The sequence below is a fragment of the Ciconia boyciana genome, chromosome 9, assembly GCF_034638445.1.
Source record: "Ciconia boyciana chromosome 9, ASM3463844v1, whole genome shotgun sequence".
NCBI lineage: Eukaryota > Metazoa > Chordata > Aves > Ciconiiformes > Ciconiidae > Ciconia > Ciconia boyciana.
This window is the reverse complement of record NC_132942.1, coordinates 44,346,948-44,359,863: the sequence shown is the minus strand read 5'-3', so window position 1 is coordinate 44,359,863 and position 12,916 is coordinate 44,346,948. Positions and strand designations below refer to the sequence as shown.

General features: G+C 38.6%; 1 protein-coding gene across 4 annotated transcripts in view; it reads right to left on the bottom strand.

Moving 5' to 3' along the window:
- Positions 1-460: 460 nt before the first annotated feature.
- Positions 461-12,916, bottom strand: part of BANP (BTG3 associated nuclear protein) — a 154,622-nt gene continuing 142,166 nt past the window's right edge. For 2 of the 4 annotated variants that reach the window (XM_072873314.1, XM_072873316.1), the window contains 2 exons: positions 6,559-6,702; positions 462-2,096 (listed from right to left, as the gene is read on the bottom strand). In XM_072873314.1, coding sequence (XP_072729415.1) covers positions 2,025-2,096; positions 6,559-6,702 — 216 coding nt within the window. In that variant the 3' untranslated portion in view covers positions 462-2,024. Of the gene's footprint in view, positions 2,097-6,558; positions 6,703-12,916 lie in introns of all 4 variants that reach the window. The other 2 variants (XM_072873315.1, XM_072873313.1) reach the window with 2 other exon arrangements.

Here is a 12,916-nt window from a genome sequence, read left to right as displayed (position 1 = left end):
GAACTCAATTTCATCTTGTACCTGAGCTGAAAAATGCAAAGAGAACAGAATTCTTAATTGCACCAGAAAACAAAGACAGATACCCTACAGTTTAAATGCATGCGTGTTGCCTCTGAGAGCAGAAGACACCCAGGATGCAGAAGGAAAGCTGGGTAAGAGTAAAACTTTCCGAAGAAAACAAGAAAGCTGCTGTGGCCAATATGAATATAGCAAGAGAGTGGCACGCAGTAGCATGCAACAGCTTTGCCATCCCAGCTTTCTCACTGTCATTTCCAAGTGATAAATTATTATTAAACAGCCATGCTAAAATGTACAGGCCTTGCTTTATTTTTAGGCTTCTATTTGGATGCCAAGCTCTTCAAACATCACCCAGTCTGAGAAACACTATTAAAAAAAGAAACTGAAGAGTAGCCAAATTCTTGGCCTGTTGCAAACATTGTATTCAATAAGCTGTGGTTCAGTTTGCATTGTACTTGTGCGTCAAGAAATAGCCTAAAGAGAAGTAGGAATGTACATAAAGTGTAATACTTACCAGGGACAACATTCCCAGAAATTGGGTGTGCTTAACCCTTCCTTTCATAAAAAAGAAAACCGTTATCCTGAATTCAACCATGTAGAATTTGTGGCTATGCCCCATTCATTAATACATTAAATGCATTATGAGCCATATATTGACAATAACCATATAGCAAGTCAGCTGAAAAACAAAGCAACACCTCCCCCAGTAAACTCTGTATTTTTCTAAAACGTGCACCATTAAGATAATCAGGTTATAGCAAACGTGTGTCCTTTCCACTCAAGCTTAGCAAATATGAAAATGCAGCTTTCTTGAAATGGGTGTCCCCAGATTTCCCATAAGTTTCAGCGGAGAGGGGATTTCACCTTGCTGTTGCAGGTTGGATAACAAGGCAGGTATCAGACTTTTGCAGCCCAGCTTTTTATGGATGAATCTCAAACTGAGGTATTGCCACAAATGGCTGGACAAAGGAGGCAGGAGGAACTAAAAGGGAGCGAGCTCAGAAGAATCGCTCACATTTTTAAAAAATGATTTCATAAATTCATTGTATAAAATAGGATTTGCAGACTCAAAAGCTTAACTATCACATTTTTCTTGCACTGGAAATTTAGATAATAGCATGATCTAAGATTGATATCTTCCTTATAGACTTAATCTTACTTCTCAGTTTGACAGCAGAGCTTGCCAGATAGTGTCTGTCTTCAAATACTGCAGAACTACACTCTTACAGCAGAGTCCAGTCAAACCGTATTCATTCCTAAAGCAGAGAGCAACTTAGAGCTGCACTATTCATAAATACACATTTATTTTTCATTAGAAATGCATAATTACAGCATTTAAAAGCATTTTCCCCTAGAAAAGTAGTTAAGCAACAGTACAAACAAAATTGTTAGTCTTCTGCAAATACAGTTTTCATTACACTGAACAGAAAACACCAGCAAAAGGCTAATACTTGCAGTTATGGGATTTTCCTTTTTTTAAATATTTTCCATTTTTGTTATAAACACCATAGCAAATAAAAAAAGCTGTTTAAACAGTGAAAAATATTTGAGCTCTTGATCTTCTATATGTGGTAAAGCAAGTATTGCAAAGCAGCAATACACTTCCTAAGATATCTGCAGACATTCAAATGGCGTATTTCACAGAAGAAATGAACAGGATGAAACATTAATTTAGCCTCATGGTTTTGATTCATTAGATTTCTTTCCCTCTTTCTGAAAGAATTTTTTCTCTTTAAGTGTACCTAAGGGCAGGCCATGTATTTTTTCTGAAGGCCAGATTCTCAACTGATGTAGTGATGTAGCTCCGATTTAAATAAATGGGTCTGATTTATTCCAGGTGAGTGCAAGCAGATCACCAGAACTCTGCTGTTTGCAGGAGATGTTTGAGGTGTGACCATTAGTCTCATAGGCATTTCCATTCTCCTGTTGTTGCATGAAGACTACAGCACTTAACTTCCGACTGTGGTTCGCTGACACCTCGGTTTGACACAGTTTTCGTAATTCTCTTATTGAATTTGGATCGCTCCGTGTTCTATCTGCATCTCTGGCTGGATTGCTGATTGAAGGGTATCAGTGCCCTGCAAAAGGAAACATGAAATCAGTAAATCAAGACAAAAGTGCTTTCCTTTGGTGTAGCCAAGGGAACACGAACAAGTTATATTAATCGAAACTTCTCGTATATACCAGTGCAAAATCTGCATGGATATCGGCTCTATGACAGAGTTGAAATGGGAATACACTTACAAAGGCACCAAAAATAACATAGAGAGTCCACATGAAGACTAAGTAGACTAATGCCCTTCCAGCTGGAAAGAGAAGGCTAAAATAATGAAATCATGATAAGGATCTATAAAATCACGAGTGGCACAAAGAGAGCAAATAGAAAACAATTATTCCCTCTCTCTCCCCAAAAAAGAACCAGCTCTAAAAAGAAACAAAATAAAACCCGTGTCTGGCGCAACACGTGCCGAAGCTGTGGAAGGCTTCGTGTGTGGAAGCACGATGTACGTACTGAGAGCTCGGGGGTCCAAGGCAGAGCTGAACAGTGTTATGGAAGGAAAGGCCACCAAGGGTGATCACAGAAAAGACAGTAGTAAGTCCCGGAGTGACAGAACCATTGCAGGTAAGGGGAGTAAAATTACCTGTTTGCCCTGTGCTTGGAATTTCCCCAGCTGGTGCAGGATACGGTCTAAAACTGCTGACTTTACCCACTGCGGTCCTTCTCTATTTTGTGTAAAATGAGAATAGTACTACTATAGTGAACCTTTTTCTCATAAAATTCTTCCTACAGGCCTGATTCTACTCACTTTCCAACAAAAACTGTCCTCCGTGAAAGAGTTTAAAGGAAACACAACTGACTTAAGCTTCCAAAGGAAGTCTCCTTAAAAATCAAATTACGGCCTACCAGTAGTCTGACCGTGCTGTGCAAGGATAATCCCATAGCAAACTGTCTTTTTAGCCAAGTTAGTTGGAGTAAGGAAAACTAGATTATGAAACAAACTCCATCTTTAGAGCTGTAAGATGAATAGCATTTAACAACAGCTGTATTGGCTTGGATAAAGTCTATCACACCCAATAAGCCTTCCCCTGATAGCAGCCAATATCACAAGCACAGATAAACTACAAGAAAAGGGCAAGAATTTAATGATATTTTCCTGCACACTCCCACAGATTCCAGAGATCTGCCCTTGATGGATTTTCCCTCCATAAATTCATCTAATAGCTGCTTTATGTAATGCCCTGGATACAGAATTATTTCTGTGGCAGTACTTCTGTTATGAAAAAGTCTTACTTGAAGCCCTGCCTTATGCTCTCAGCCTGGTATCTGCAAGATGACCCACAAAGGCACAAGGGTGGAAATTCAACTAGATTTCCCATCCTTTAGGTTTTACTATACAGTCGCCACTTATTTACTCAAATGAAAATACTGGAGGTTCAAAATTATAAAGCATTGCTCCTAAATTCAGGTTTTTGTTGCCAGACTATTTCTCTTCATCTCTCTGCCTTGTTGCCAGTAATTGCACACAGCTACAAGATTTTTTCCTGTTCAATTTTATAAGTAATTTGGTGTTTACTTAAATGTTCAATAAATTAATGCCAAAGTGGTGAATAATTCTATCAGGTTGCTAAATTTGATAGCAGGTAAGTTTTCAAGTGACCAAAGTTTTCTTTCCCATTAGAGGAAAACTGTACTGAAGTAATATAATTACCAAATAATAGCAACAACAGCAATACTGAATATTTATCCAACATTCGGACCAGAAGTAGAAGACTGCCCAAAGGGGTTAGAAGCACGCTTTAGAGTTGGAATTATGTTTTTTTTCCAAATCGAACAAAATTTACCACCAGCATATGAATTTGAGCACAGAATTAATACAAATATTCTTTGTCATCATCACATTCTATATTTCTAAATTTTGCAAGCTGCTAGAAGAATGCTATCGAGACATGAAAACAAGCCAACTAAACCTAAATCCCCAAAATGCATCTGATTTCAAACCATGCCTCCCTCTGTACATGCATTTGCAATTTTATGCCAGCAAAACACTGTTCATGTATTAATAGTTTGTGTTCACATATGTGGTTTAGGGTTACTAAGAAACTATCAGAATCTTAGCTATTAATACTTCTGTCTACAGGAATTTGCAAATACAAAATCGTGCATGAATACATTGAAAACACTAAGTTGAAGTGCGTATTGCTGTCTGCCTCAGCTGAAGTCAGAGAAGGGATTCATTTCAAGTAGCCTCACCCCTACCTTCAGCTTTGCATATGCGATTGCTTCCAAATGCATGGCTTTTAGGAAAAAAGGTCAGGCAACTGGTGTCTTGTTTTCAGACATTAAATAAATTCACAGTTGTGGTGTTTCAAACCAGGAATTTGTGCAGGGCATAGCATCCAACCCAGGTGGATAATAAACTCCACTTTTATAAGCTTTGATTGATAAATAGATTGAAAAATCATTGAGAACATCTCAGTACCTTGGCAAAGAACTATATGAAAACAGATAAAAGCATCGCTACAGCCTCACTGACAGGGTTTTCCCTTCAGATAAGACATTTCCCTTCAGATAAGAGATCTAAGATGAGTAGGGCTATTCCACAATTTTAGCCAAAAAAAGCTACTGGGCTATCCATATAACTCAAGAGTAACGTCAATACCAAGTTGGGTTCTCCAATTCATTAACAGACTCTTAGTTTTTAGTTTGTGTAAACTGAGGAAATATTTATGGCAAACTTATTTTTAGTCTTGCCTGTTTTTCCTTTCATACACTTCTTATTTCACATTCCTTTTCTGCTTCTCTTCAGCTTTGTACAAATCTCTGTGGTTAACCACAATATTAAAACCTAACACAGCGCAAAGTGTCCCTTGAAGAGAAAAGTAACTCCTCTGGTGGCTGCCAGTCATGTGGGAGACGGATGCCGATGTTTATAACTGAACTCCGTAACCTCCTGCCCATCAGAGGTGGTAGCTGAGAAGGGGAGGACAGGCACGAGGAACAGACCCAGGAGAAAGTCCGTGGGAGGTAAATTTGAGAATTTCCCAGGCCTGGAGTGAGGACAGCAGCACGAGAAACACCTCGCGCTACCTGATGCCTATATGCTTTATTAATTGCATGGGACCAGCAGTACTTGAGGATTTATAAGAAATAAGGCACGACTGTTGCCTGTAGTAACACTCTTATTGTCCAGCATACTATTACAAGTGACTAAGAATAAAATATTGAGAAGGTTAGTGCAGAGACAAATCTAGAAAAGAGGGGAAAACGACGATTGAGGGCTCATCTACACGGGAAGATCAGTGTACAGAAAACTAGAATGTGATTTTACAGCACAGCACACTCACACGCCAGGCAGTCTGATCCTTTTTGGCAGGGAGCATCATTTTTCTGAAAAGCACTTTGTAGTGTCCAGGTGGGGAGCCAGCGTGGACTGGGGCAACTAAAAGAGTTTAGAGCTCCGGCCTTTCTACCTGCACCAGCGAGCGCAGACGGCACTTCGGCAATATGCAACACAGCTCCATCTTTTGTTTGAGGCCCTCTTTCCCACTGGGATAACTAATGTGCTCTGCCTTCACAGAGCGAATTGATCTGCAGATTGCCTTGCCCATGGAAGAGGAACTAAGAGCTTGAGTTTTGTGCACGCAAAGTCTGGACATGATCCCCTTGATTTCTTATGCAACTCCCCCCGCCCCAAGAGACTCAATATCCAAATGTTTGTAGCCGGATGAGAATTCTCTACAAAACTGGGTACGTATCGGACAAAAATCCACTCTAATATTGGCTGCTAAGGATACCATTATATTTTGGCTAGCAAGCAACAGCTTATTTTTCACAACCACTTGGCATTCCCTAGAAGCAAAGTCCACTAAGTGAGGTTCACAGAAGAATGTGTAATCATCTTCAGAAAAATTTCTGACAACTGTTTTAAGTCAGCATTCTTCTGTTGTCACCAGTCACAGCTGCAAGCTGATGAGAAACTTTTTCTAGACTCAGATACATGACTGTTCAAACTGATTTAAAAAAAAACAAAACAAAAAAACCCCAAAAAACACGATAATTCCTCCACCGTAACTGAGAGGATCAAGTGTTCACTTACAATTGCTAACATTGCGACTTCTGCGGGAAATCCAGGCTGTTGATCAAAATAACTGGAAAACTGCTGTCAGAAAGGGAATAACATTTTTAAGAGAAACCTCAGTCTGAAGAATACTTTTTGGATAGATTCCAAGCAAGTTTTTTGCCCTATCCTTTAACATGTCTGTCAGCCTTCAAGGATGCAGGAAAACAATGATGACCAAAATAACTATTCTTTAGAGGCACTGAGCAAGAACATAGAAGCAGGAATAGTCAAAGACCATGTATACCTTTACCAAAATTATGTTTCTTATTATAGATGATTTTTTTTTGTTGTTATGGTTTGGAAACAGGATCATAAACTCATTGGGACAGCAGCATTTCTGGACAGATATGTAGCTCATCTGACAGATGTTTCGATCAAGTTATGTACATTCAAATAGCAAAAAAATATATATACATACTTGATTAGTCGCAGAGTGGTCTGTCACTGGTGTCAGCTGCACATATTGGACTTGGATATCACTCCCTTGGAGCGGGGATCCATCAACACCTCCTGATGCAGGCTCAGCAGAAGCAACAGCTATCAGCTGAGCACCCTGCAACACCTGGAGGGAAAGCAATGGAGAAAGCAGCTTGTAAACAACCACAATCAGAAATGCATTATGAACCATCTAACTTAACACAGATGCAAAACCAAAGACCATTAAAAAGAAACACAAGAAAACTTGTCTATCAGTAACAGTTGCTTTCAATCATGTGGATTTCTGAGAGGATATGGTACGCATATGGAAAGACTCCCATACTAGATGCTCACCGCATTTTGCCTTATGAGATTCGTAATTCTGTTAATGATTATTGCAAAGACTAAGCGAGATAGACTGAGCAGGTTACACTAAGTGTGATAACATCAACAGCACACAACAGTATCACTGAGTAATGCTTTTACTGTTACATAAACAGACACAGATCCAAGATACTCCTCCTGACAGCCAAAGGCATTCAACTTCCGACAATTTACTACAGTAATGGTTATATTCCCATCATATACGGAGGTACAGATTTAAGAATTGCTGCTAATTAATCCTTACTCTAAACACATCTGCATTTGACTGGTGAAGACTAAGTCCCCTACAGGCTTCAAAAACCAAAGAACGGTTGATCCATCTGAAAGTGCTTGCTTAAAAATGTTCTTGTGATTAGACTAATTTTAATTTACTTCTTAAAACACAAATCAGAGTAAAATACATGTATGTAAACAATGCCACGTCCCCAATCTCATTTTTTTAATTCAGCTAAAATATACATATGCAGTTTTAATTTCTATATGCCACGAATGATGTATTTTTGAACTATGGTATTTGAACCACAGCGAACAAAAGACATCTTTCAAGCGCAGGAAAGAGAACAAAGAACAAAAATAACATTCTTAACAAAGGTTTTTCTTAACAAAGTATGATTTCTCAGCTGATCTGCGGGTGGGTGGCCATGAAGGAGTGGGTAGACCAGAATTTCTCTAGGGAGTGTGGGAGGCAAAAAGAGGTGACCTCCGTAAATGACCTTTAGGGGTGTTGTCAGGATTTTATAGGGATCTTGGGTGTTCTGAGATACAGTCGGCATCAACTGCAAAAGGATGCTACATTTTGTTTTTACAGGAGTAAGCAAAATTCTCTCATCCTACGGTATTTGTTTTGGAACTATATGATACATACTGCGGAACTACATCAGTCTGCCCTACTGATTACCTGCAAGTCTTAAATGGATTTTCTCTCATTTATTTCTGAACTACAAACTTCAGAACGACTGTGAGCAACTGAACAAGCCCATCATTCTCACATACAAACTGTTTTACAACAAAGAAGCCTAAAGCTTATAACAGTACCAGCTTCCCTGGTTTACGGTATGTTCTCAACTGCACACCTTCCAGCACTCTTCAAAAGAACTCCCTTGTATAGCACACACTCTGGAGAAGACGAAATAACTCTGTTATATGTTATCTTATACCAAACCTATTAGATTCCTAGTGATAATCTACCTTTACCATCCTGCCTACGAAAAAAACCCCAGTAATACTTGCATAAAATACTTTTTGCTGTCAAATTACACTTCCCCATTGGTTTCATGCAAATGCTTATGTGCTCTTCCTATTGTCTTCCTGCTGCATAAACTATTTGTAAATAAGCTTTCATTCACAAAGAAATGGGAAGCATTTTTATAGGATGCAATGATGAAGCTGAGCTAGTTTTCACAGAGGTAAAATGGACAACGTGCTAACATTAGCAGGGGCTGACAAACCCGGGTATTTACGAATTTCCATTGACAAGGTCATAGACTGATTGCTGCTGCTCCATTCCCTCCAACTACCCAGATTAAAACCAACTCAGTTAAGGTTAAATGTGCTCCCATCCCAATTCAAGACTATAGCAGTGATAGCTACATACACTGTGCTTGCTTTCCAGTTGTATAGGTTGAAAAAAACAGATTGCTGAATTGGAGAGAGAAGATATCAAACATTATAAAAATCGCAATTAGTATAGGTTTTCCTTCTTTGTCACGCCCTGTTTGTGCAGACCCCAAGGACTACAGGCTTCAGTATTCAATCATGGGAGGTGAGCGGCCAAGCAAGGCAAGTTCATTTTCACTAGCGTTATGCCAGACTATTTGGGGTTTGCAAACCAGGTGATTGGCTCTAAATTGAATGTCGCACTGATACGTTTATTCCCTACCAATTGCCACCTTTGTATTTTTTCCCTATAGCTAGAAAACATGGTAGGACACTTGGAAGCCAGGAAGAGGCCATTTTTCAAAACGAAGAACCATTTTGCTTCTGTAAGCTTCTCTTTACCCATTTGTCCATCATGCACAGTCTACTTAATACATGTTTAAAATCACTTAAAAAAAAAAACCAAACCCAACAACAAAAACAAAAACCTGTCTGGACTTTGAAAACTAAAAGAACAACAATCTAATGCTGAAAAAGACTTCCTAATGTTTTCCACTTAATACATGCTAACATTAATAGCTGTCTTAGATTTCATTAAATACTGCCTAGCTTGTTATTGTGGCATAACTGGCTCTATAATCAGTTGCTGAACAAATGAGAATAAAAGCAAAAACAGGGACAAGATCCCAGTCTTAAATTAAACCATCTGACTGAACTTCAAATGAAGGAATGAGCAACAAGCTCTTCTTAATATCTGCAGAGTTTATATACAGCAGGCTGAACAAAATTATTATTTTGCCGTTTCTATTTGAATTACTGTACAGCTTCTGAAATTAAGATACAAATGGATGAGAGTAGAAGGGGAACATTGCCATCTTCACGCCTTTTTTTTTTTTTTTTTTTTTGAAAGGCATTTGGAAATAAAGCTGTTTCTGTAGTCTCAATGGCCTAGTACCTTGTGCTTAATCCACTGAGCCAAAGAGAGGATCAACCCAATCTCAGGCTCCGCCCGGAATATTCGATCCCACTTCGTATGCCAGAACACCTCTGTCAAATGTGACATGATGCTGACCTGCAGCTTACTAAAGATATCACTTAACTAATCACACCGCACTCATAAGATAACACAATTTATAATAAATCTCAGGCGTATCCAGATAGGAAAATCCAACTGAACTGACATTAAAACCAGCAATAAATTACATTTTCTCTAGGCATTACTGGAGATTATGATAAATGTATTTTATTTCTGTCTTAGCTTAAAAATATGCTAAAAGTTTGTTATGCTGAAGAACTATGACTGATGTCACCCCTTCTACTTCTCACAAACAGCAGTATTGATAAATATTTTCTTTAGAAAAAGCCCAACTCAAGCAAATAGAGCAGCAAGTTTGGTTATGGTCCTTGGATTCTGCTTGCATTTGTGATTTCACACTACATGGCATTCGTGGAGGAGCTGGGTACCAGAGCCTTTCGCAAATGTAGTGTATCTATACGGATTGTCTTTGGCTGCTCACTTGACTTCCAGACCAATACTTCAACTTTGTAATTCTTACCTGCCCTTGACCTTAAAATAAAGGAACTGTACCAAAAAAATAAACAATTTGCCCTGAAAATGAACTTCTCTTCCCAATTCCACTGGGCTTCTCTAACATCCTGCCTTCCTGGTCCAAAACAGGGAACAGAATATGGTTAAACTGAAACATAAGAAACTTCACTTCTAACAAAATTGATTAATTCATGCTCTAAACACACACACAGAACAAGCAGCTTGAAGTCACCCTTCCCTTTCACTTAGGCACAAAAGTATCTGACATGGAGCATCACTCAAGCTAACTCAGGCTAGTGAGAGTTCAAGCCAATGCTGAAAATGATCCTAAAAAAGACTGCTTTTAAAATTAACAAGCAGAGCAAAAAATGTTTTTGTAAAATAACCAAGTGGAGTACTAAGAAAAAGTACATTTGGTCATCCATTATTGCTTGCTGTCAGCGGTAAACAGTTGTCTTGACAGCAACGAGATCTTTAGCTCTTGTGGAGCCGGAGCCCACTCTTTATATCTCACAATTATTTCCACTGCAAGCATAAGCAATTGCACAGCTGGAACAGAGCAGCTCGCCAAATTCTTCTGTTCTTTCAGCTTGCAGTTAGAACCACCGATACATGCTTTTCCCCAAATAGAAAACCTAGTGAAAAATGTTTATCAAGAAAAATCAGAATACTTTAGGAAATGTCTAGAAGATATTTGAGAATATCTTTGAGATGTATGGATCTGAGAATGCTTTGAAGCTACCAATGCTCTCAAGCCCATTTTGTGACCTGGCCTGATCTTTGCAACCCTTCATGTCCCAAACCTCGTTGCCTCAAAGATTACCACATTGCATGGTGAGGCTGGTGAAGACAACTTGCCTAAATTAAAAAGCAAGCATGAAAGAGCCCCTTCCCTCATTATTCCCATCACCTTTCAGAAGAAGAAAATGTTCCCTAACACCTTCAGACAGAAATACAAATGTATTTCTATTAGTTTTGATTTTAAACGGTCCTAGAAATACTAGAAGGAATAGTATTTTGTTCAGATGTTTAAAATGAAGTGCGAGCTCTTGGCATTGCTAGTGAACACAGAACCACGGTCTCCTTGACCAAACATTTATTTTCCTTAAAGCTCTGTAAGCTTTCAATGAGAGATACAAGAGCTGACAGATTTGATAAAATGAGCTAAGGGACAGAGAGCTCCCCCCTGCGCACTCAAAGCATATTGTGCCCATACATATGTTATCTTATTTTGCCCATACATACGTTATCTGTCCCTCCCTACAGCAACATTAACACAAATCCCGGCTTCCCAATCAGAACTGTAGCAGAAGCTATCCCACTGACCTGAATCTTTGCCTTTTTCTTTGTTTTTTTCCCTCCCCTCTCCACCTTTTTTCCTCTATCATTCTCTCTTCAAAGTCTCGGTGATTTGGGACATGTAAGCTATAGAGCCTGAAGGTCCTGGATTTCTGTTTTTCGTGCCTTTTTCAGTGAGATGCTTGCCATATAAAATGTAATAATAAAATCAGTAGTAATAATGAAAACCAGCTACTTTCTGTGCTCCCTTCCTTTCCATTTAAAGACCATTTTAGCCCATAACTAATAGTTCCCATTTAACATTCAACTGCCAGGGCAGGAAATAAAATTTTTTAAAAAAGATTAAAATGTAATAGGTTTTCCTTCAGTTTCTTCCAAAATTATTCAAGCATAGTTTCCAACCACGGTTCAATTCATATCACATCCTCTGCTGATTTTACTTATCACTGAGAATAATTCTTCTAGAAACCCATAACTTAAAACTCTTCTCTAGACCCCAACCTTCAAAAATAGGTAACTGTTTTGGGATAGCTGAAGTTTGTTTACCAAAAAAAGCCCATTCCTCAGTCTGGTCCTTGCCAGACTGAGCCTTCTAAAACACATTCTTGCTACTGTTGTTGTGAGCGTTTTTATTAATCTAGGCAAGCACATATGTTTGCCTACCTATAAAAAGCTCAAAACCAAGACACATTGGGATTTTGGTGTCCTTTTTCCATCGTTTCTTCCCATTTCTACTGCAGGAATGCAATAGAAGATGACATTTTTTAAAAAAATGAGGTTTTGAATGACTGAAAGAGTGGTTGTTTAGAGAAAGTTCACATCTGAAAATCCTGTAACGCTTATAGCCAGCAAGTAACCATTTCAGCAAATGTTGCACAAAAGAAATGAGTTGCGCATAGGAAAAAGGAAAGATCTCAGTGACATGCTCTAGCTAGAACATTGGTAAAAAGGACAGTTTGGGCCCAAAAGTGTAAGGATGGTTACGGGTTTAGAGGATCCCTAGAAAACAAAAAATTAAGAAAATACCTGCCTATCATCCTCCTACAGTGTCATTCATCATTGATGGCAACACTACATGAATACATTCAAATAGCAAACACAGCTCCTTCAAATGGTAAGAAGCTCTGCTGATAAACATGTTCACTTAAATAAGATAACTCCCTCTAGCTGATTCTTTTCAGCCTTAAAGTTTTCTTCACGGAGCCTTAAGAGTAAAAACATCCACTGTGTTTAGTGCCAACAAAACATTTACTTAGTGGATTTACAGGCTTATAGATGAGCTTACCTGGGGCAACTAGACTCTATATTTAGGTGCAGAACTCAAAACTTTTTACTATCAGAAATTAATGAGTTCCTTGAAAACATCCGAGGCTTAGACTAATCAAGATTTCCATCACCTTGGCATTTACTAAGGAATGTGGAACAGGCAATGCAGAATGCCAAAAGAATGGAGCTGTATGAAAAAAAAACAAGGTTTTCTTCCATAAGATTGTCTTTTGTAGTTTTTAATTTCACTTGTTGAAGCAGAGCA